The sequence below is a fragment of the Chelmon rostratus genome, chromosome 17 (genome assembly GCF_017976325.1).
Source record: "Chelmon rostratus isolate fCheRos1 chromosome 17, fCheRos1.pri, whole genome shotgun sequence".
Lineage (NCBI taxonomy): Eukaryota > Metazoa > Chordata > Actinopteri > Chaetodontiformes > Chaetodontidae > Chelmon > Chelmon rostratus.
Genome location: NC_055674.1, coordinates 22894679 through 22920840, shown reverse-complemented (window position 1 = coordinate 22920840; position 26162 = coordinate 22894679). Strand labels below are relative to the sequence as shown.

At 42.9% G+C, this 26162-nt stretch overlaps 1 protein-coding gene across 1 annotated transcript; it reads right to left on the bottom strand.

Annotated features, from left to right (window-relative positions):
• Positions 1–1965: 1965 nt before the first annotated feature.
• On the bottom strand, positions 1966–25187 carry gna13b (guanine nucleotide binding protein (G protein), alpha 13b). Its single transcript, XM_041956489.1, has 5 exons — positions 24896–25187; positions 13447–13676; positions 11480–11530; positions 9097–9297; positions 1966–7686 (listed from the first exon to the last, which is right to left on the bottom strand). Exons 1-5 carry the CDS (start codon positions 25176–25178, stop codon positions 7315–7317), a joined length of 1137 nt encoding a protein of 378 aa, XP_041812423.1. The 5' UTR covers positions 25179–25187; the 3' UTR covers positions 1966–7314.
• Positions 25188–26162: the final 975 nt, after the last annotated feature.

The following is a 26162-nucleotide window of genomic DNA, read 5'->3' as shown; positions in this document are numbered from 1 at the left end:
CAAAAACAGGAGAACAGCATTCTCTACTGGCTGAACAGCAGCTGTGCCTCTGACACTCAGCCGTCTGTCCATGAGCAGCAGATGACAGGCGGATATTCAGAGGCTGATCTGTTGTTGAGGTATCTAAAACAATGATCACTGGGGACACATTTCTATTAAAAAAGCTGCTGAATATGTAGCAGTAGCAGGACAGAGATCCATTTCCAATTGTACAGAATTCATACCAGAGAGCAACATTTTGTATATTAACATTTCATTCAGGTCACAATCTGGCAGAATGTGACAAGAATGTATAGATTTATATATTTTTATTTTTCTATTTAGCACACACACACACACACACACACACACACAGTGTACAGTACATGTAGCCGTTTCATTGTGTGAAGCTCTACAAATGCTTGTATGAAAAGAGTAACACATATTATATCATCATATGTGACATAAGACTGAGTGACATTATGTTCACACCATCACACAAGAATGAAAAAAGGAAACACAAACATTAAAAATAATTTCATTTTCTTTTGATATTCTTGGATTTTCAGGTGTTTTTCAGTGACAGTCTGCTGTTTTCTTCATGTCTGTCAGGTTTTTTTTCAGTGTCACTGGCTACAGGAAGGCACATTGGGAAGTGGCAGCGCTTTTTTTTGCCTGTTTAAAAATGTTAAAATTAAAAAGTTTCTAACTGCAACTGAAGACTTTCTTTCTTCCTGTCTTCCTTCCTTCCCTCCTCATTTTTAATGACCTATTTGAAAATTGCTGTGTGTAAATCCCAGCTTATCCCAGCTGAACCGAATCAATATTTCACTGGATAGCTTCTGTAAAAACGGATAACTCATGGCCTCCTGTCCTGGCCAAATATGTCGTGTCATTACTTCGCCGTGGATTACGAGGTCACACCGTTGGATGACGGGCTGGTCATCATCACCTGAAATCAATGTCATGATGAAATGTCACATTTACCTCGATGAAGGCTTATTTATTCTTTGTACTCAACAATAAACAGAAAATCATGGTTTATAACTTTGAGTCACACCAGATAAATAAGAAATTCTGTTTAATTATATGGAGAATTAAAAACCACAAGATAATGATAGTGAAAATATGAATAAAGAGAAGGCATAGCAAAAAATGAAAAGTAAAATTGAATAATAGTAATAAAAGAAAGTTAAATATAGAGTGTACTGAATGTATAAAATCAAGGTTTTAAAAGACGTGCATAAGGGCAAAGCAAAGTGCAAAAGTTTCAGGCCTGCATCAGGAAGTCAGAGCTAGTTAAAGGCTGAAGTGAAGAGAAAAGAAAAGCCTGTATGCCTGCAATTCAAGACAAGTGCCTTTTTATTTCACCGGGATTTCAGCCCTGGTTGCACTATTTTTTTTATTTCATGTGTTTAACAGCGTATGAAAGCATTGTGTATTACTGCACTATTATTTAATAAATTTGGGTCTTTCAAAATTTAAGAAGATTTGGGTCACGATTTACTGACTCAAGAAAAATGTGGGTGCCTGTCACACACTCTGCAGGTGTAGTTAGTCTAGAATTGGTGGGTGCTGGATCAGCATGGAAATATATCTGCCCATTTACATAAAGTTCATCAATTCAGTCATTTTCATCATCAATTCATCTGCACTATTCCTCCATTAATCTCATCTGCAAAATATCAAAACATATATAAACGTCAGCTTTCCTGTGAGTCATCAGTGACGACCAACAGTCGCCCAGCTTACACTGGCTGATATAAAACAGAGTGAAGCAGCAAAGTCTTAAATTGCAGGAGATGGAACCAGAGAACCAAAATAGCTTCAAATTAGTCTGGCGATGAACTAATCGGTTCATTGCTGCAGCTCTGAAGCTTAGCACATTAGAATGATACACCAAACAGTGGTTCAACAGGTTCGTATGGAACAGCCATGTGCAGAGCAGAGACTCAATGACAGCAGACACTGACACACGCTTTTTAAAAAACTGTTGGATTTATTTAGGAGAGTAGAAGGTAAGACAGCATAAGTTAGACTGTACATTGAAAGCTTGTCTATCTGAAAATTAAAAAAAAAACTGGATAGAGAAATGTCTTATTTTATAGGACATCAAGCTGCTTGTGGCATCAAAAAACCTAAAACACAGTATAAAACCTGTATCATGACTGGACAGTAGAGGCAGATCTTGGAAAAGGAGGCACTAAACATCAGTATATTTGGCAGATCATTTGCAAAAGTTTTTCCTGATGTGATTAAAGACAAACTTCTAGAAGACACTGGCGTTAAGAGAATCATCAGTCAGTCCGATCAGGGTTATTTTTAACAACATAACAGCAAATCAAATGGCTGTGGAGCAGTGCTGTCGCATAGTTCGGACTATGTGCGGTGACACTGGTTTCCTCTCACTGGTACATACGACCAAACACACCAGAAAACACCGGCTAATGGTTCATACTGTTACAGTCACGGCAGTAATGTCAGATTCACAGAACATACACAAGATGCAGTGTGCAAAAACGGTATGAGACATGTTAGAAGGCAGAGTCAAAGGCAGAGTCTTAGAAAAGGAGGAGTAAGACACTGCTCGGGGGGGGGGGGGGGGGGCAAACAAGGCCTCTTGGCTAAAACCAGTTTTTCTCTGTTCCCAGATCAGAAAAACTGATCACCATCAGCTGGGCGTGATGGCACTAACACGAGCGCTCCTCTCCGCAGGCCGCCCTGGGATCTGGTGACAGATCCGTGCGGGAGCTGGAAGGCAGCTGGTGAACATGTGACCCATCACAGAGCGAGGACCACAGACAACTCCAGAGACTCGTCCCAGCCTTTCAGACAGACTGCTTAGAGCAGCTGCTTCCTGCGTCCTTCGTGGCTTTCCAAAAAAAAAGACAATCAGACAATAGAGTCCATTCACGCAGTGATTGGTCAGGTGTGTGGAGGAGTCTGAACTCCTGCCTCGGCTCTCTTTCTTCAACCTTCACACGACTACTGTGTGCTGTTGGTGTGACTGATGGTGTCGACACAGAGATGGAGAAGGATGTGTTCCAGTGTGGGCTCTCACGACACTTTTTAAGACGTGGCTGAGAGCACAAGCTTGTGTGTTTAGAGAGAAGCGAACAGCAGAGCACCACTGGTCTGTAGCTGCAGGAGCATCAGACCTGTGAACACTAGTGAGGTCTGAGGTTGACGTACAAATCAAGAGCAGAATCTCAGGATGACACTCAAATCAACGCTTACTAGCTTTTTGTAGCTTTCAAATACATTTCCAGGTCTTCATCAGTGATTGGAGCCTGTTCAGGTGTCACTCTGGGTCCATGGCAGCAGGTGGTCTCTGTCAGAGGATGGTCTTTGGTGTTAGACCTGAATGACAACCTGAGCTCGCTCCATTCACTGAAGAAGGCTGTGAGATGTGGATGAAAGCTCAGAATGCTTAACTTTGATCTTAGATTTTATTCCGCAACCTGTTCAGAGTTTGAAATTAATCTCTGGATATTCTTTTTATACTACTGATCCAAACGTTTTCTTCATAATTGGAATAAATCTGTCCCACACAGCCCCGTCGTCCTCTGAATGACAGTTGAAGAAGTGCTTTGGAAGGACGCGGCTCCTTTTCGCTGCAGGCTCCAAGTTAACTCGGAGGAAGATGGTGGACCGTGACCTCACGGGGGCTTCGTTCAAGAGTGTGCAGTCTACCAGCATGTGGGGCATCGTCCCTCAGCCGTCTGCTCTGCCCTGTGTGACACCACGCTGTCTGTGCTCTAACAACCACGACCGAGTGTGTTCAGCGTGGACAAAGGCCGGCTCAGGGTTCAGACCCGCTCTGCTGTGACTTCATGGTGCATGTGTGCAACAACAGGCTTGCTGCTGATTACATGACATAACAGTCTGCATCCAAACAAAGAGGCCTCTGCTGGGCTGGAGGTCGTCTGAGCGGGACACTGGGCTTGTGTCTCACCCACACTCAGACAGGCTGACGGAGTGTCGAGCCAGACCGGCTGCAGTTTGATGAGTTCAGGGAGCTTTTGGTTGGTCAGCTTCCTCTTTTGGAATCGGGAACACACACACCAAAGTCAGCCACATGACTTCACTGCTCCATGCTAACACACACATGCTGAGGGACAGGAGGGAGGGACAGGAAGTGCTACACTGATAGATCATCAATTTGTATCAACTATTAAAGAAACATAACACATAAAGTACAAATGATTTGTGGTTAAGGAGCTAAAAATTGCAAATATGCTGGTAAGACTTTAAAAAACAAAACACTTTAACAGTAACTAACATTAAATCCTCTTTCAGATCATTTGTACAGTCACTGAATTGTAGATCCAGCAATTACATCAGGTATCAGACTGATCAAGAGCATGAGACCAGCAGTAATTGGGTCTTTGCTGAGCCCCTAAAGGAACACGAGCAAAGTCTTTTTTCAAGCGTCTGCTGTTCACCAGATAGTTTCTAGTTGTCGCTGATCGTCTTAGAGGCTTCATGCATCAATGAAACGTTGTGTAGACGGCTGAGACAGACAACTGCTATCAGAAATCACAACTCTAACCATAAAGAGTGAACAATGACCTCACACAGCGACGCTGATCTGTGTAGAATGTCTGCTCCCACAACACTGTGCCCTTTTTTCAACTGAAGACAACACAACTGTTGTGTGAGTCTGGTGTAAAGTTAAGTAAAATGACTTTCCCTCTACCTGTGCTGCAGTGTTAGCACGGAGCAGTGGAGCCCCAACACACATGGAAGAGGCTGAGTGATGCAGCCATCTCCAAAAAAAAAAAACACCTTACGACAGGCCGCCGGTTTTAAATAAACACCATCCGAAAACTGAAAAGAAAGTAAAAGTAACAGTCGTGGTCAGACACACGGATGTGTGTGTGGGAGGTTACAGCTGTTCCAAACCAGAATGAGGTTGGTGTGAGAAATCCATCCTGATACATTAGAAGAAGAGTTTAAAGGACAATGTGAACTGTACATAATCTGTATCGAGGACGAGGGCAGGCTCATTAGTGACACACGGGCTGGCTTTATCCCTTTTGATGTGTGGAAGAGAGGGGAGACGGACAGCATTAACCGGTACCTTTCAGAAAATGATCTGAGACGACAAAACAAAGACTGAGCCACCTCATCACCTGTGGTATAATAGGGAACACTTCAGGTGGTAGTCCTACAGAGAGGAAGGAGCTTCCTCATCCCTGCAGGACAGATGAAACCTACAGGCTTGGATGGGAGACTCCACAGGGCTTCAGTGTGAATTTGGCCATTTTCAACCTGGACTACATCATCCATCACTGTTTAGCTACTTGGCTGTTTGTCATTCACTGTTCCAACATACAAGCTACATCACTGGACACTGCAGCGCATTTTCAAACCAAAGGCACAATGTTTGCAGGCTCCACCTTTGTGCAGCGTTTATAGACATGACCTAAAATTTAGCCTGGCATATTTAGAGACTGCTGCATCTCTGTTAATCTTAACATTGTTTGGAATGATGGTCTCAGCAGGATTGAAGAGTCCAATACAGACACCTGACATGTCAATGCTTTGAGTTTCCTGTGTTCGGTTGCACTCCTGACGCGGGGGGTGTGCAGACAAGCAGCTGCAGTCAGCTGCTTTACACATACATACATAATGAGTACTTCTCATGGCCGTCTTTCTGTCTCTTTGTGGGGATTTGGAGCAGACTTTTCATCCCACAAGATAAAAACCCAACAAAACAAGCAAGATAAAAAAAATGTTCACCCAGAAGCACATTATGGCCCTGATGTCTCTCGTTATTAACATGTAATCTGTATCTATATTATGCTATCTGGATAGGGAAAACCACATTCATTGCACACAAAAACGTTATCATGGTCTGTGGAAGCCGGACTCCTTTGAGGGTCCGAGCACTAACTGTGCTGGCCCCGAGGGTTGTTCTGACTCACTGTGCTCTTGATTCTAATGCATGTTTGGTGCGTTGACCACTGTATGCATAATGAGATCCAATCATGACGTGGGCAGAATTGAGAACAATAAGGTTTGTTAACACCAGGTGCAAATGCAGAGTTCATCATCCAGAGAGTGCATGAAGATACAGGCCACAGGTGCAAATGGGGTCAGTGGGTCTGTTTGTCCAGATAGTAAAATACAGTCCTGGTTGAAGATGGCCAGAGTTTTTTTTTTTGCTTTCAAAGCACAAGTCTTCTCTGCTAACATTTACAGACAAAAGACACCATGAAATCTGTCATGTGACTCATGTGGAAGGGCAGAGGCCTTAGAGTTCTGGTTCTCTTCAAATCGCAAAGAAGTGGTTCACAATGTGCCCTGAGAAACAGCAAAATACAACGTGTCACTCTCACCCTGCACGAGCTAGCTTTATAGCATGGTGTAGCATTTCTACAAGTGGTTCATGTGTTTGTGTCTGTGCTCTCTTACCCACCCCCCTCCCCTTTAACTGTAACAGAGTCCATCAGCAGTCACAAATCCACAAAGTATAAACCCCCATAAAATATAAGTTAAAGAAAAATGCATAGGTACATACAGTATATTCATATATTAGCAAACGAATCAAAATGATTAGAAAACTAGAATTAAGTGGACTTCAGAACAGTAATTCCTATCTGTGTGTGTGTGTGTGTGTGTGTGTGTGTGTTAGCCCTGTTCATTCCTGTTCCACTTCCCGAAGAGGAAATCCCCACCACGGCCCAGTGATGTCATCACCAAGCGCGAGTGGAGAGCAGATGTAAAACCAGAGACAGAACAAAAGCGCTTCTGAAAAGGAAGGCAACACCTGGCAACAGTCGCTGGCGCCTGCAGGCGACTGACGGCTACTCGGTAACAATTTAAAACAAGCCCCTCCCCCTCTCCCTCCCTGGCAACAGTGGTCAGAGCAGCGTAGAAAGAACAGACAGTGTGTGGGTGTGAATTAGAGCGACGCAGAGAGGAAATACCAGGAAAGATGTCAGGTAGGTCCACTGCACAGTGTGGACGGGGGCAGAGAGTGGGGGTGAGAGGTCATTTACAGTGGTTTCAAGGTCACAGGGTGGCTGGGGCTCTGAGCCAAAGGCGGCTGTTACAAGTCACAGTGAACGAGCTCATTAAGGCCGAGAGCAAGCGTGGGGGAATGGCGGTAGTAGTGGTGGCTTTAATACACAGTCAACGTTCAAAAGTGAGGAGCGCGTCAATGTCAAGGACAGAGGATGCATGGGTGGAGGGACACTACCCAATCCCCTTACAGGCAGGTGGTGGTGGTGGTATTGGCGGTGGGGGGGTTAAGGAAAAAGGCACCTTGACACCCACTTTCTGTTTTCCTCCACCCATCCCTCCTCCTCCTCCTCCTGGTCAGTCCCCTCACTGCAGCATCAGCTGCTTGAGGTTGTCGTGCAGGATGGTGTCCTTGACGTCACGGAACACCAGCCGGATGTTTTCAGTGTTGATGGCCGTGGTGAAGTGGTGGTACAGCGGCTTCTGCTGCTGCTCGCGGCGCTTTTTGCGAAAGCATTCCACCAGGAAGCGCTGGACGTCCGCCAGGCTCGTGGGGTCGCCCGAGAACTCGGGGAAGTAGTCTTTGATGGACACCAGCTTCACCTTCTCCTCCAGCAGGTCCGTCTTGTTCAGGAACAGGATGATGGAGACGTTACTGAATACCCGGTTGTTGACAATGGTCTCAAAGATGTTGAGGGACTCGCTCAGCCGGTTGGTCTGCCGGTCCTCCATCAGCACCTGCAGGTGTTGGAGTGCAGACATGTGTTTTGGTGTCAGAGGTGATTGTGACAGTGTGTGTCTGGTATGAGCAGCAGCTGCATTCAACTGTGCTGTGCACAATCACAAAATTGCCTTTCAACAATTGCACAGCTGTCTTATCACAGATCTAGAGAAAGTTCATATGCTGCTTCAGTAGTCTCAGTTAGACATCTTCCACAGCTCTAAAAATCCCTCTTTTTGTTATGCCCCCTCCACTGCAGCACAACAGGGAAACACATTGAGGGGAGCTGTTATCCACTGGATTTGTCTATTTCAGACAGCTGAAGCCTTATAAGAGCTTCAGCTGAACTTTTGAATGCATCTTAAGACAGGACTGTTGTCCCCATCACTTACACTGAAAGCACATTAGAGGGGATATAACACATATAACCCTGATTCCAAAACAGCTGGGACGCTGTGTAAAATAAAACAGAATGTCATCATTTGCTAATCCTTTTAGCATATACTCAATCAAAAACACTACAAAGAGAATACATTTAATGTTTGAGCTCATCAGCCTCATCGATTTTGTAAATATCTGCTTATTCTGAATTTGATGCAGCCACATGCTTCAAACACGTTGAGACAGGAGCAACTAAAGACTGGGAAAGTTGTGGAACGCTCCAAAAACACCTGTTTGGATCATTCCACAGGTAAACAGGTTGATTGGTAACAGGTGATAGTATCATGATTGAAAGGCTCAGTGGTTCACAAGCGAGGATGGAGGTTCACCACTTTGTGAACACATGACTGGATAAAGGAGATTAACATATGGGGTTTTTTTTGGACATCAGGGTCGTACATGGTGCTTCCCACAACCTGGACTTTTTTATAACCTTGTGATGTTTTGTTACTTGAATTTTCACTGTATTTTACAAACCACAATGAGACTCAGCAGCAGTGAGACCATCAACTTGTCCGCTGTTCTTATTTTTTGAAGAATTGGTTGTCATGGTCTATGCAGATGCAGCAGTCAGATGGCGATTACTGACGTTGGGTTTGTGACAAATCATGTTTGGCAGCACTGCCGTCAGTGCCTAAAAATACCTGGAACTTGCATTTGTTTTACCTCCTGAACAATGTCCGAGTTTAGTTTCAGGAAGTCAGGTGGAGAACAGTGGTAGAAAGAGCAGAACTCATTAAGGCTTAAAGTTACACACTGAGTTTGAGGCCCTGCAGTGGAAAAGGGCTGTAACGTCCCTTTAGTGCGTTCCTGTTTGTGTTTCCACCCTATCAGCTTTGTTTCAGACACTTGAAAGACGTGCGGTTGGATCCTTTCTCCAGACAAAGCTGCTTTTCAGAAATGTTACTGGAAAAGTTGCAGCAGCGGCACAGTGAGCTGATGAATCTCTGTTCATTTATGCGCTGCACAGACTCCGGCTGACTCACCTGGTCGTATTCAGAGGAAGAGACGAGGAAGAGGATGGAAGTGACTGAGTCAAAGCATTCAAACCAGCGCCGCCTCTCGGAGCGCTGGCCACCCACGTCCACCATCTTGAACGGCACGTTCTTGATCTCAAAGTCGTACTCGTGGATGCCCTTAGTGGGCTTTCTGGCCAGGAGGATGTCCTGTTGGCTGGGGAGGTAATCCTGCAAGCATAAGAGATTTATTAGTATTTTTGACAATTTTTTTTTGCAGATTCCAACAAAGATATGCATCACAACTTTAATATTCAATGTGTTTAAGATGTGTTCCAGTATCTTTAATTTCAACAAGTTGTTTCTTGATGCATATCTTCAAGAGAAACTCATCAATGATATCAAAAATATAAACAGTTCAAACCACACACACGATGAGTGAAAATAAAAGAGTTTGGGAAAGAAAGACAGATCTCTGAGTTCATGCTGCTGCTTTGGGGACATCCCTGTTTAACACTCCGCATTCCTGAAATACCACAGTGCAAAAACAAATGTAGAGTGTGTGTGTGTGTGTGTGTGTATGTGACTGGTTAGTCCTCCTTAGGGATGATCAGCCTTAGCCAATCAAGTCAAGGCAAATAAAACAAGTGTATCTTTAACTATTCAGGGCCAAACATGACAGAACAATCTTCCCAATCATGCTTGACTGTGTGTGTGTGTGTGTGTGTGTGTTACTGTGCTCTGACTACACCAGATGCAAATTCGTAACATTCCAGGGGTGACGGCTCATCGCTGACACAGACCATGCTGGTGTGTGCGTGTCCACACACAAACACGCTCACAAATAACAGGTATTTTCCCAGATCCCCCCTTTTTCCAGACACACTCGCTCAGTGCTCCCAGTGGACTCGGGTGTCCATACGCAGCAGGAAAAGAGCACCGGCTACTGAGACATCATAAGTGGGAAATCCAGCAGTGAGAAAGCATACCAACAATGCTTTCTGGGCTACTTATCTTAGGAAGCACTCAGGACACTGTCAAATTCATCTTAAAGCTAGTAGTTAAAAGTTACTTCAGTTCATTTTCTGGGATGTGTCTTAGCGTCAGTCAGACAGAGTGTGGAATTGAAAAGTTTAGGGCTGTTGGCCAATTCTCTTGTTTTTGAGTTATCTGGACAGGAACCTGTTCATGGTTTACATGTCTGGGGAAAACATACAAATAAAAAACAGATCTTCTACGACAAGTTAATGAGAGTGGTGCTGGGATTGAACCCAAGAGTATCCCCTGGATTTTGGATCATAGACAACATACAAGCTGCCCTTCTGTCTCAGTGTAGGTTGTTACAGCTGCATGCACCATATAATTCACTTGTTTAAATTATATTAAGACTTAAAGTGATGCATGATTATGAGCCTGGCTGCTTTGAGTGACAACTAGCCGCTTCAGCGACCAGGCTTCACTTGGCCGCCTCAGCTCCACGCATGCTCCACCTCTTTGCCCATTTTGGATTAGCCGGGAGTTTGGTGGAGTCAGGTACCGCCGAGACAGCGACAGCCAGGGCCACTGTCACTGAGCTTCACGAGTGGGTGGGTGGGTTATGGTCCATGTTTCATACAGTCTATGATTCACACCAGTGCAAACCGAACTGAACACAGCAGAGTTTTTCTTTGAACTACATTAAAAACGTTAGGTCGGAGCACTAAGACCACTTTCATCGGGTTAGAAGATCTCATACCCACCAGACTGGAGCTGGTGTTGCTCACTTATGCTTGCAGATAAAATACCAACATGGATATGTGTTTCTGTAGGTTGCATGGTGAACAGAACTGGATCAAATTCCCTTTTCCCATTAAAGATGTGCAACCACCACAATTTCCAAAGAAGATTTATTGGAAAGTTCTAACTTCTACGTAATGGTATTTTTTGCTGTGCATGAACAGATTTAGAGCATATGATAGCATTTTTACTAGACTTCACTGCATCATCCTTGATATTTTGTGGCCGTGAGATTTAATGTCCTCATGATGTCAAATAAACTTTTATTTTTACCAATTTTCAGGCACATTCAGGTATCAGGAAGCACCACCTCAGGCACTTCTAGATGTATATTTCCATAGAGATGACTGGTGAGAACTGCTTCTGTTGGGAATAGTTATGCTTGTTTCTTAGAAAAGGCATTGATTGGCCAATAGGAACCTGAGTGGAGGATGATACATAGTGAGAAGGGAAACATTTGGTGAGCTTAGTGCTTAATATAGTGTGTGCACACTGGAACAAACCAGTTGGAGACCTGACCATTGGTTTCACTTCTCCTTTCAACAAACTATGTGTGCTATCACACCCATCTGCCATCTGCCATACTGTCTGCTGGGGATCTGTGGCTGCTGGAGCCTCTGCAGTGGGAGGCACTTACCGACTGTCCGAGCTTTTCCAAATTGTCCAGGAAATACTTGACTGACTCCCCCTGAGAGAAAGAGAGAGAGGGAAGGAGAACGTGACTTTTCCTCACAATTCTGAATTTGAGCTCCTTTAATGTCATTTATCACGTGATCCTAACTCACTTCCACATCAGTATGGAAGTGAGCCGCATCAACATCACTTTGTCATGTGACAGCACGCCCTCAGCACCACTAAGGGAAAAACAAACTCACTGTGACTGCTCTAAATGTGCAGAGCTGTGGTACAGTAAATACTGTAGATGCAGTTGGACACAATCCATCACAGTCAGGTTGAAATGTGATCAGACCTCAACAGATAGTGTGCTTGTCTATAGACTGGGGCCACAACTACTGGTTAATTTTTTTAGCGATTATTCAACTAATTATTTTTCCATTAATCATTTAATCGCCTGTCAATGGGGGAAAATGGCCATCACAAGTTCCAGGAGGCCATGTTGACAATTGAAAATGTCTTTTTTTTGTCCAACCAACAGCCCAGACCCAAAGAAATTCAGTTTACTTTCACAGAAGATTAAGAAAACCAGAAAACATTTACATTTGACAAGCTGGAACGAGCAGCCAACTGTTAACCATTTTCATTCTAATACAATGTTCATGTGACAAAAATAAGTCATATCATGATAACGCAACATGTTGATGTATTTGACAACTGACCTTTTTCGGCAATAACAGACACGACTGAAAATGTTAAATGGTAATGGGACTGCATTTATATAGATTGATGGATGAGTAAAAAAAAAAATCTGCCCTGCATATTTCACCCAACACAGTCTGCACTGAGCTGATTAGAGTTAGTTTCAAGTTAAATGTTGACCAGTTGCTTGTATTTGTATGTTAATGTCACCAGGTGTTGACTGCTTTACATAAATATCAACATCACGATATAATTTCAATGCCATATTGTCAGAGTGTGTGTGGTCTTTCTTGTATTATGTAGCAGCTCAGCTATTTTTCTTGAAAGGTGAACATTACCATATATAAATAATAATAATTATATTAACTCACTCCCACATATGCAACCAACTCATCAGCACCGTCACATATTGATGTAAATACATTGCAATATCAGTAATATTCTGATATAATACACTTTATGCACATTGAATACACCTCGTTAACTACAGTGGAACAGTCATGAAGTTATTCATGCTGGCAGAGTGTGAAAGCATGCTGGCAGAAGCTGACAAGAAAAACTAATCAAATGCCTTCCTTCTCTCCTTCTACAGACCATAATGTGACTTGTTTAACAGTGCAATAAAACACTGCTGTTGGAAACATAGGAAATCAGTAGGTGAAGTGGCATTTGGAGGAGAGCTTATAAACAACAACATCTCAAAATGATAATATCTGCAGTAACTGAATGACATTAGAAAGACTAACTGAATCTCAGCTCCTCCAAACAGATGCTTGGCGAGGTAATTTCCCTGCAGGACAGTCACAAATCATTTTCCTGTGAGCAAGATGCTGTTAGACCACAATCTAAACTTGTGGTGAGTGGTGAGGGAGAGATGGAGGAAGGAAGGGTGTGGGGAGGCAGAGGGACAGCAGGGAGAGAAGCGGCCCTTCATTAGCTTGTCTGTGTCCATCTGTGTGTGCTCAGCAGCTGCAGCTCTGCTCCATCAACTGTGAGGAAGAGCCTTTATCGCTTACTGTCAATGCTCTTCTGTACACTGAAAGCCCGCTCAAAAAGCAACCACTGGACATCCCAGAGTCACATGCAAAAACGGCAAAAGTAAGCTTTATGGTTGTCAAACTATGCAATCAGTGAAGTGGGGTTGTAAGGCAACGTCATACGCTACATGGGTCAGAGATATGGCTAAATCAATACGCAACAGCAGAACTTCATCCACTTCACACACATGTGGACGATGCCACACAGCCCTCTGAACTTGACACAGCATCGCAGTGTAGATTCACTCACCAGCTGGAACTCCCTCCGGCGGTCATAGGCGTTCTGGATGCCCTCGTCAGCCCACAGGGCCCGGATGGATGGCAGGTAATGCTGGAAAACTTTATGTTCCACCATGCCGTGACCGTGGGCCATTGCCGATCGGGTGTCAAACGCCATCATGGTGTCTCCGTGCCGCTGGTTGGATGGCTTGCCCCATGGGATTTGTAGCTTCTCTCGAGCATCCACCAACACTCGAATACCTTGAGCAGGAGAAAAACGCTTGTCAGAATTGTATTCTAGTAATGTATTTACTAGCATCCACATCTTTACAGATTCCATGACAGCCTAAGTTTCTGTACACATGCACTGGAGTGCCATGGGAGGAGTTCTGCCTTTACCAAAATTCTGCTGATTCAGTGGTATCCTGATGGTGTTGGATTTACATGAGAGTAACATTACCAACAATCTGTGCAATTATAGCAAATCACTGGGCATCCACATCACATGCAAACACTTGAACCACACACAGAGGCTAAACACCATACATGCTTCCAAGCTACCCAAAGGCTAAAGCTGCTTATAACAGGATTACTGCAGGATTTCTCAATCTTTCGTGGCCCATGGCCCCATATTTAAGTACCAAAATTCTCATTACTCAACAAGAAGACAACAACAACAAGGCAGCTGTCACATGAGACAATTAAAATTGAAAAATGAAAAAATGATATGCTTATTGCCACGGGCACACATACAGTAAGTATCAATCATCAGAAATGGCTTGAAGTGTTAAAGCTGTGGCAAGTGCAACTGGAAAGAGGAAACACTGTGCACTTGCTGAGTGTGAAAACTCCTTCAGGCATTTGGAGACAGGTTTCATGACATGAAAAGTAAACAAAAGGAATTTCACATATTGCTACGCCTTTCTGCATCTTTGTTAGGGACAACCTACTACTGTGAGCACTTCTTTTCAAAACTGACTTGCAAAGACAGTTCTGCTAAAGACTGACTGACCCAAAGTGTGATTTAAACCGCCCTTGATATGACAAAAGTTCCCCACTGAAACAAAATAAGATCAAAGATGAAAATCTGTCTCATTCGGCACTGCAGGTGACTGACCACATGGTACGTTGGCTTCACAATAAGAGCTGCACGTTGCAAAGAAGAAAACTTCCCGATTGCTAACAGGTTAGGAAAAGTTAAACCCAATCAATCGTTCCACTGCAGGTCACCAGACTGAAGTTTGATAATCACTAGGCAACAGTCTGCATCAAGGTGGGTGCACATACCACCTCCAATAACCACTTTCCTGGGAGACACCCTGAATATGATATTACAGCATATGACAGCTTTTTTCAGTCCTGACATGTGCTGAAGGAACACTGCAAAGACAAAGCCTCCCAGATATCAGAACACTGAACTTCTATACTACAAACATAGAACTACACAAGAAATCCAGTGAAATACTGATGAACGGCAAGAAAAAGTTCATTTAGGTTGAGCACCAGTGAGCAGAGATGAGCAGCGAGCTGAGGTGAGTTTACATTGCCGCTCTGTGAACTCTGCTTCACCCCAACAAACAGGCCTGCTCTGACAATGCATTATATTCCTTGGCTGTCCGCAACATGTGGGTTAATTCAGCTGTGTGTGTGTGTGTGTGTGTGTGTGTGTGTGTGTGTGTGTGTGTGTGTGTTCTCAGTTCCTTTGCAGAGAGATGCAGCTTTCGTGCACTTTCCTGTCTTTGCTTTGGACTGGACGACACATGAGCAGTCAAACACTTTTTCCTCTCACAACTGGGGGAGATAACAGGATGCTGGAGCAAACCAGTGCTTCATACTGACATGCAACAAGAAACAACCCCAGCACTTCATGTCGATTAATGATTATATCATTTCATTTCTACACACGATGGTGATCTAAAATACATTTAGATGCTCAATTCCCTACACACAGAAAATCTTTTTTTTCTCAATTATCATTCTACCCTCTTCAAAACAAGATCATCTGTAATTATTATATTTGAAGGCTTCGGCACAGATTGCTACTGCATAGTGCTTTACTGGAACATTCATTTTAGCGGACTTAAGCTGGTAACTGTTCAATTCAACTGTTGCAGCTGGATTTTATGAGGAATAAATTTCCTAAAATGGCAAAGTTACAAAATGAAACTTTTATCTATACATTTAGCAGGGAGGTGAACCATACAGTATGATATTTGAAGTCAGGGGGTTCAAATCCTGCCCCCCACATGTTCATTGTTACATCTAATCTGGTATTCTTTTCTGGTTTGCTTTTTTCTCAGCATTTCATTGTAGCTTAACATTGAACAAATAAAATTTCAACACTGTAGAAGTGGATCATAAAAAACTGGCTCTTGAGTTCACATTGAAGCTGCAATAACAGATTTTTTTGGCCACCTGGAGGCTGCAGAAACAAGTTGTGAGCATTACATTGACATACGACCTTTTAAAATGATATGGACAATCAGCACATCCAGCAGCTACAGAGCAGCATTATCAATCACATGGACTGTTTGTGTCCACCTGATGATTGTAAGTCTAATATTTACTCTCTTTTAGCTCTGTCTGGCTCTTTAGTTGCTAAATGGTAGATTATGTTCACCAGCTAGGTTCTGACTGTGTTGGTCTGTTATTTACTGCTGAGCAGCTAGTTCACAGAAGCTGTTTAAGGCTTTTTCTTTGAAAACAGTTGCCTGCTGCGGCTGAAAACAACACTGAGAGCAGGGAGAGTCTACTGAAACAGTAAAGTTTAAACAATGAGCTGAAACTCACTATACAGATCTGTAAAGCAGAGGGGAACTACAGATTCAGCTCATACTTTAGTTATACTAATAATATCAGTCAGTTAATCAAGAAAATCCATAGATTAACTGATAATAGAAACAACTATTATTCTGTGTGTATATGGGTTTAGTGTGTATGATCTGACCTCTTGTCTGGACAGAAGAATGCCCCCAGACAACAGCAAATAGTGACAGTACAGAAATCAGGAGACATGGAGAGACAGAGGGAGAGCGCTGAAGATGGGCAACGACATGCAACAACAATCCCCCACCGGATGCGACCTAAGGGCAGTGGGGTTCATGATCAGTGTCTTAAATGTTTTGGATACCAGGCCACCCCTATGACTTACATGTTTTTGTAGGATGCTCATTGAAATTGCCATCTCTACAACCATCCCTATATAAATGTTGATATCATCCTTGGTAAGCAGATCAGGTCCTACTTGTTTTAAACAATAACGCATGTATTATACTACAACTATACCTCCATAATTAGGCTTGGGCCAGCAGGCTCGTAGTATACAACACTGCACCAAAGCCCAACTCAAACAAACACTAGTGGCTTCATTGAGTCGCAAGGGTCTCTAAAGAAAGAGTGCAACAAGGAGACATCTCTTACTAATGCAACTACCACTGCAGAGTGTTTCTGCCAACACTGCGTTGTGTAAACAATCCACATGTGCATCACCTGGTCAGCTGTGATATTTCTGCTACACACCAACAAAACCTAAAGTCACTGTGGGGTGCAATAAGGAGGTCCAGTAGGAAGTTGTCTCTACTATGCATCTCAATTCACATCCTCTTATTACAGTTCTCATTGTTGCTGAGTGTGGAACTGTTCAAATGTAAGAACATGAAATTAACACTGTTTTGGACCATGAATCCAACTGCTGCCTCATTAAAGACCACACAAAACTTTGAGTTAACATACAAGAAACTCTTTATTGCCAGACAGTGTCTGACCGGTGATGGACTGGTGACCTCCAGCCCAGTGCATGCAGTGATAGGTGCAGTCCTGGACAAACGGGGGGAATTCCTGTCACTTATTATCTGATTATAGACTCTTTTTTCCCACGCTTTTGTTTCTAAGTGACTAGTGGAGACAACAACTTCAATTCAGTATTGCTTGAGAGTGCGACAGCCAGCGCCCGTGAAACAGGCTGCCATGTGATTCCCCAGTGACAGCTGGGGCTGCCAGATGTGTGGAAGTACCAACATACAGCGGCTGGCTAGGAGAACTGAGGCTGGATTATATTACAATATTGAATAGGAAACAGATATTTTAAAAGTAACAAGTGGATTCAAAGGATTTGCTTAACAATTCAGAAATACATTTTGCCTCAAAAGACAAAAAAAAGTAAATACTTTTTAACAATCATTCTAAAATTGGCCGGGGAAAAGAAATTGGTTGTTGTCTTTTCAATCACCAATTGTCAACTAAAACTAGTTGTCTTGCAAATTAGTGCCAGTACATAACTACTGATTTACCCACAACAACTGTCTACGTTGTGTGTACATGGTCACGTGTGGAACAGGCCTCTGTAGTTGCATTAATCACAGGGTTTTCTTTACACTCCCACCATGGTGGATGATCTCACTGCAGCATAATAAATCAACACCTGTTTTTAAACTACTCTGCTACAACACAAAATTAAACGCGTAACCATTATGTCAACAGTGCGTCACAGAGAGATGCGACTGCTGCTTCCCCCGTTTGTGAACAAAACTGCCCCTAACCCCACCTGATTTAACACTTACACTGAAATGACACTGACACAAACAGTTTCCTTTTCAGTTCAACCACACAAGCGTCAGTCGCTTCTAACTGAAACTGAACAAGCCTTTCCAGCCTCGCACATCATACTTCCCTCTTAGCACTCAAAGGGAGTTTACGCACAACTGCCCCCCACAACCCCTGTGACATCATGGAAGCACAAACAGAAGCTCCTCTCTCTGGTAAGTCATCGCCTTATTGTTATTCATCTCACACTGTGCAGAGCCAATCACCTCTGAGCTCAGGCAGGAGCATGTGATGGGTCAGGAGTAACTCTGCACTGTTGCCTCCCTCAACATTTTAAAACTAAGTCTAACTGCAAGCTTTAATACACCTCACCAAAATTAAGACTCAATAAGTAAACACTTAATGCTGTCACAAAGGTACCCATCTTATATAGAAGGGGAGAGATAAAAGGGAGCAATCAGACTGGAGATCAGCCTGAGAAACAGGCCACTCCATGCCGCTGCAGACTGCAAATCGTCAACATGTGAGGAACTCAGACCACATTTTAATAGTGGACCTGCCACCAAACAGTTACCGGAGTTAAGATGAAAACAGCCCTGCAATAAAATGGAATAAAATATGACCATCGGGCGCCTTAACCCAGCGTTCGGTTCATCCTGCAGCGCCAGTTCTGCTTACCAAAAGTGGCCCACTGGGCGGCTCGCATTCCACGCCCGGCTCCAAGCCAGCGAGCCGGGCTTCTGACCCATTTAAAGTTTGAGAATAGGTTGAGATCAGCCCCAAGGCCTCTCATCATTCGCTTTACCTGATAAAACTGAGAGACTCTGAGCTCCAGCTATCCTGAGGGAAACCAGCTACTAGATGGTTCGATTAGTCTTTCGCCCCTATACCCAGGTCGGACGACCAATATGCACGTCAGGACCGCTACCGAAATATGACCCAAGAAAGATGTGATATAGATAAGTGATAAGTGATATTTATAGATATTCTTTCATCAAAACTTACGATTTTTTGATTACATTTTACCCACAATTCACCTGTGAGAAAAACTGTCCATGCCCACTGCTCATTTCCACCACAGACTCCAGCTTTAGGTGAAACTCCAGGTTTTGATCATCTGTGATATGAAATCAGCAACCTTCCACTCAGTGGAAGAAATCAAATGTGTGTGCTGTTCACAGTTCAGCCATAGAAACCAGTCACACTATGGATTGTCTCTTCGCACGGCTGCTAACTGTGCTGTCAGCTGATTCGCTGATCATGCTTGATGGCAGCATCAGTGCATGGTTCACTTTAGCAGACTTTGCTACATTCAGCACTGAAGCTGCAGCATGATGACGTAGCTAATAAAAGAGCAAAGACTTAACTGACAAACTAATGATTTCAATGATCAATACGGAGCAGCACATAGCCTTCACTTTACAAAGAGCCTCGCTGGAAGACATTGCATTGCGCTGTGGCAAAAGCCGAGCCAGGTTCAACATTTTTTGCTTTATGACCCTACATTTGCCAGAGCCTCTGCATCGGCAACCCCCCTGTGCCAAGGTAGTGGCCACAATCAGTCTGAAGAAATAAAGTTATGCAGGTAATCAAACATGTTTACATGCACTGCAGTAACCTGGTTACTGTAACTCATATATACATGCAACAGGTCAGTAGTTACACTGACTGATGACTTACTTATCTTAGCTGTAGTAGAGAGGTGTTATTAAACTGTGTGGTGAGAGAGCACAGTTTCCCTCGTAGCAAAAAACAAACAGTCAAATGTCCAAATGTGGAAACAGACCTATTATACTTTGCGGTAACTGGGTGGCACAGTATGTAGTGGGGGCTACATTGGAATTGGCCAAAAATCATGTTTGATTATTCCTTTAAAAAAAAAAAAAAAAAAAAAAAAACCCACATGGTTCAAGTCATTCAAATATCTATTTTTGCACATTATGTCCATAAGAGGGCAAACCAATGCAATGAGACATTCTACTTGTACAGGTATGTCTTTGAAAAGATCTACAGACAAAATCATCCTATACCATGTTGTTGAATTATTCACTCCTGCTAGATCGACCTACATTTCCTTTTCAATCAATGGCAGTGACGTTGTGTGCAGTTTCAGTTTGGTGCCGGAAAGACTTCAATGTCCTGGACGAATGGGAGAAATTCCAGTCAAATGTTCTCCGTGTTTATGGACCCTATTTTCCCATGTTTCTATATCCAAGTAACTAATGGGGACAACTATTTTTTTCAGTATGTAGCACGAGTGCAGCAGCCAGCACCTCTGAAAGGGGCAGTAATGTAATCCCTCCAGGCATGTGTGCACCGCTCAGATTGTTACTGTCGAGCGACATTATGGAATGGATCCCTACAGAGATCCCTTTTTGTTAAAGAGTCAGATCATTTTTGTTTAACCAGAAACAGAAATGATAATCATAAAGCACACTTCATTTTCACTCAACAGACACAAAACAAAACTCACCAAAACCTTCTTGGTTCGACTTTCACTGTTTCAACAATCATCACTAACTCTGGTTTGGTCCAAACTCTTAATTCACCAGATCAGGAGAGGAGCGAGAGAGAGGCAGCTGGAATATTTTCACATCTAACTCAGGAATTCTTTTCAAAGGACATGATGACCGGAGAGATTGATATATGTCAGGCATTAAAAGAGTTTCACTGTATTAAAAAAAGAAAAAAAAGGGATAATTACCAGATAACAGAAACCCTGGTTGTGTGACTCGCATTCAGCGCCATTACCAAGGCTCACATGAGAACAGCTGCTTTTTCCCACAACAGAATATTAATTTTCACAATCCAATGTCTGATTCTTTTTTTTAACAATTTCATTAGATATTTGAATTTAGAATATTTGTTGGCACACTTAGTACACAGCCCATAAACAATGATGGAAAAAATCAAAAGGTCAATGACACTTCATGATGATTCAATATGCTCCCACCAACAGACTTCCACCGTGCATGTTACTCAAAGCACATGTCTAGAAATAAATATGGGTAAATATGACTGTGCCTTGTAAATATAGATTATCTTCATCTATCAACATTACCAGGATGAGTAACCATATCCATGATAAGTAATCTGCCACCAACAAGTTCCCCTCACACAAACCCACAGTGATGAATGAGACCAACCCATGTGCCACCCAAATGTTGTCGTATTCAAGCACAGCTACAGAGCATCTGTTACGATATCTAAATCACCTGCAAACATGCATTTCCTGTGTACATATGGAGGAAGTGACTGGCGACACGGAGCGAGCAAATGTGTCTATGCAAGCCACAGGACAACAGTTTGGAAAATGTTTATTTCATGTCCTGATTTTAGTTTTTGCATATCTGTACATAGGTTTGCATGTGCTCTGCTCATGTTAATGTGCTTTCATTTTCTTCCTTACTCTGTATCTACTAGGTCTGGGGAGTTGGAGGGGTGGGCGTGATTTGGAGGGAAGTATGAGGAGAAGGTGGCAGGGAGGTATGACTATGGGACCATGATTTCTTCAGAAAACATGGATGGTAAACTGATGACAACAAAAACAGAAGCCACAGTAAAACACTGAGCATTGTGGAAATAGCCAAAATGAGGATGCAGTTAATACAAATCAGGGGTTTCTCTACCATTCCAAGCCTTTTTTTCACAGGCTGAATGAACATGAAAAAGAAACTATGCTGATATGTTCTGGTGTCTCTGGTGTCCCACTTCAAAAGGCAGCGCACAAGCAAGAGTTCATCACTTCAACAAACTCAGCAAGTGCAACCACACCGGCAGATGCCAGACACAGAGTCATTGAAGACGTTGTGGCTGTATATGCAAAGTCAGATGATCTGTTTGAAAAAAAAATATCTGCTGTAAAATTCAAACAGATTCACGTTCCACATTGGAAGAAATTGGGGAAAATATCTGCAAAACTAAAAAAATAAATAAATAAATTAAAAAAAATAGCTCGTACAGATGGACGCACGTTTGACATCAGTTCTCCAGACCTGCAAACTGGAGCGAGTGGAAAACGGGGACAGTGCTGAGAACAGGGCCAAACTTCACTTTATGATGCATCACTTTCAGAGCACCGCCACTGCTGCTGCTGGACCAAACAAACTTTTGACAAGGTTACATTACTGAAGGGATCCTTTCCATAGGGCTGTCAGACACTTCCAATAACAATCACAGCCTGTCAGAGGCAAAAACAAACACTTTCAGCAGATGTACATTGACAATGCACAAACGCGTGTAGGGATTACATTAGAAACCCGCCACCGGCTGCAGCTCTCTTGCTCAGTGCTGGATCAATTTCAAGAATTGTTGTCCCCATTTGTCACTTGGACTCAAAAATATGGGAAAACTGTCCATAAACACAGATGATACAAGAATTTGTCCCATTTGTTTAGAACACTGAAATCTACCAGGACACATGGACCCACACCAATATATTTCTTACAGAATCCGTGACCAGTAGATGCAGTCCAGTGGGCTCCTCACCTCAGAATTAACTAGTCACTAGTTAAAAAACAGAAAGAAACAAAACTGACATCCCTTGCTTCATTATAAACATTAAGTCAATCAGGATCCGGCTTTAAAGAGAAATGACATTCAATCATTTTTTTTGCCAAAAATCCTGCAGGAGAGATCAACAGCTATTCTGAGTTCTATACCAAATGTACTTCTTTTATTTCTTTCTGCTAAAAGTTAGATGGATTTGAAAGTTTGGAAGCAGAGACGTAACAGGCAAGTCTGTTTAGTACATTGAACTCTCATGGGGCCATAAATTTGCTTCTAGTGATGTCAAAGCTCCACCAGACTCCCTGTTTTTCCGGGAGAAAGAGAGTCTGACTGCAGCCTCTCGTGCCGGTTAGCTCTGTCCATGCTCGCTGAACAGTGGTCAGTCAGTGTCCCCCATGTCCCCCATGTCCCCCGTTACACACTATGTAGCCACGAGGCCAGTTGCATTATTTAAACGTTCTAGCAGAATTTGAGGGTGTAATGTGTCTGCCCTGGTGGATCTACATGAATCATGATGAAGGTGCCATGTTATTCTTTTAAAGAGCAGTGAATTTCAGCAAAAGGCAACATGCTTGCAACTAAGATTTTCATAACAATCCAGCAGATTAATCCTAATATGGACCTGACATTAGTCACAGACATCAGCAGCCATAGCACATTGGACTATGGTTCGAAACTATTGATGCAGTATACTGTGTAGACTCTATCTAGGGTCACCACAGCGCTGTTTCCAGCCACCCAACGAGGAGTTAAAAATAATGTGGCTGAAGCATGAGCAAAAACACAGAAATGAGAGAGCATAGCAGCAATGTTGGCCCATTTTAAAGTACTGTGTTGATTTTCACAGTAAAGCTCTTTTGCAAAGACAACTGTGTACGTCATTTAGTGCCAAGTAGCCACAGGAAGCTGGCAGAACATCTACATTTTAGACATTTTATATAACTTAACGGTTTTCATTGTGATGTAAACAGGCAAACAGCAGCAGGACTTTAATGAACATACAAAAACAGGTAATCGATGCTGTTAGCTGTGTTGCTGATATTGTGAGAGGAGAAGGGGTGTTGTCATACAAGCAGACCAACCACTCATAAGTACTCTCAAAGTCAATGTCTAATGAAAAAATACACAACAACCCACATTATATGAACAGTCATTTCCGTGACACAGCTCAATATTGCAAAAAACCAACAAGCCACAAAAACATTGATCAGGCTGTGCACCTTCTCAATTCAATTCAATATCACCAGGTTTCCCCAGCAGAGCACATTCATATGTCAAATAGTATGGCTGATCTGTGACACCCTAACAGTATCTGTGACACCATAATTTAAATGATCAGATTCATCAAGTAGGTATACTTTGGTCATGATCATCTGTGGTTATTCTGACTCTTTAAGGTAACAGCTTAAGTATCTGTATGTGATTTCTCTCCACAACTAACTGGTTGAACACCAAAAGCCAGCTGTCCCATAATGCAACATGTGCATTGTTGTGGGTGCAACCCTAAGCAATGTGCAACCTCACTGGCTCATTAATAGAGTGTCTCAGCAGATGACACAGCAGACTGCCAAATGCTGATGAAGAGGGAAAGTTTGGTGAAGCGATTATGGCGGTATTAACTGCAGACCAACCTGTCATGTATTAGAACATAACCGCCACACATTTCACACTTCTCAGAAACCCAGACCAGGATTACAACTGAAACCACACGTAATTCAAAAAGCACTTTACATGTTATGCATTTCAGCACTGTACAACTCACAACCTGCAAACACACGCACAACCTGCAAACACACGCATATCCTGAGTTGTGAGATGATGCACGGTTTCCTAAAAACTCATTCGGTGTCACACTGATTCAGGGTGCAGTTTCACTCCTAAATGTGTCAACTTTCAGAGGAGGTTCGCAGCGTGCAGTCACGTTGTGGTTCCGTTAGGACGGTCTGCCCCTGCTTTTATTTGACGATAGTGAAGTTTACAGTAAACAAGCACATTTCTCAAAGGATTCTGGTGTCATGTTCTCTAGATGCAAGACAGAGCGGCACGGTGCTAACAGCAGCCATGAGGAAAACACCAGGGCAATGTCAAACACTGAGGACGCTGTGTGTGACTTAACATGAAGAAAATAAGGAATCTTTGAGAGGCTCTGAACAAACAGCAAAATGACCCCCCCTGCACGCGCCACCGTCCCCTTCGGTCCCACCGTGTAGACAAACACAAACAACATGGGCGTTTCTTGGTCGCCTCACCAGCTAACCACACTAGCTTTGTCGAACACAGAAAAGTGCCCCTCATTCGGCTCAGCTGCAGCTAGCATGGCTACCAACTTCCCACTCAATACTCCTCACACCCGAAAGTAGACCAACGCAGAGGTCAAAACAAGCCAGCTTTAACATATGAAATACAGTGGGTGAAAAGTGTAGCCTTACCTTTTATAACATTACTAAAAATCGTGGCTCTGAATTCTTCTTTGGCCTTCTGATCGAAGTCCTGCCCATGGATAATGCGCATCTGCTTGAGGAAAGTGGACTTGCCGCTCTCGCCTGCTCCAAGTAATAAGATCTTTACTAACCTTTTTACATAAGTTTTATCTCGATTAATACACTTATCTATCTCTTTAGATTTCCGCAACTGTTCTACCTCACCGCTTGTGAGGAGACAGTTAGGGAAACATACAGATAAGACGGAGCTGGACGGCAGGAAGTCCGCCATCTTTGAAACAACTTCATCGATACAGACCAGCGCGGAGGGCTGAGCTCACCCCAGTCCGCTGTTGCGTTCAAAGTCGTAGGAATCCCCTCCATAACTCGTTCACCTCGATTTTCCAGTGTCGTTTTCAATGCCGTTTACTCAATTAAAGCTGCACTTTCAGGCTGTAAAGTTTGCCAAAAATAATGTTAATTTGTGGATTCCACTGGCTACTGCTGCCAGAAAGACTGTTTTTTCTTTTCAAATCCTGACGAAAACAGATGACTGATTTGTAAAGTGTACAGAGACTATCTTGGTGGCACTTTAAATAAACTGAAGCTGAAGTCGAATGGCAACCTGTCCTCACATATATCCAAAGGGATTAACAATATTCAGATCATCCTGAACCGTTATCCTGTTACTGTCATCCTGTTATTTATCAAGACGTTAAAAAACTAAAAAAAATGTAAAATCACGTGTGCTTGGCATATCAAAAGTCCAAAATTATTGTCAGTCACATGCATGATTAGAAGGCGGAGCTCAGTAACTGCAAAATAAAAATCCCACGTTTTTCTATATTATTGAACGCAGCACAATTGAGAGGTACAGTGGCGGGCGAAGCGCGCTCACGATAACAGAAGTGAGCGCGACCACGCTTCGATGTTTGGGCGGGTCGCACAGATTCCTGTTGCAACGTTTCTCACCATTTTTCTCATTCAGTTAGACAGATTCTCTGTTGAGGTAAATACACAGCTAGATCAAAAGATAGGAGTGATAAAATACATAAAAAAAAAGATTAATTAATTAGTGGATGAAAATGAATTCAAATCATGCACAAAGCACTTGAGACACCATAACCCATTAATTCACAGTAACTCATAGGAGCTCATTAATTAATGTTATATCTTGTTTAATCTGTACAAAAAGTGTAAAAAAAGATTCCCAAAAGGCTGAATTGATTGATGATCATTTTACTTTTCCACCCAACTGTCTTTTTATATTGCATCC

Excerpts from the sequence above, each read along its gene's own strand:
- gna13b (XM_041956489.1), bottom strand. The coding sequence starts at position 25,178 with ATGGCGGACTTCCTGCCGTCCAGCTCCGTCTTATCTGTATGTTTCCCT. Across the intron at positions 13,677-24,895 it reads TTTTAGTAATGTTATAAAAG|GTATTCGAGTGTTGGTGGAT; the intron begins GTAAGGCTACAC and ends CTCCTGCTCAAG. Across the intron at positions 7,687-9,096 it reads CTTCCTCTGAATACGACCAG|GTGCTGATGGAGGACCGGCA; the intron begins GTGAGTCAGCCG and ends CAACACCTGCAG.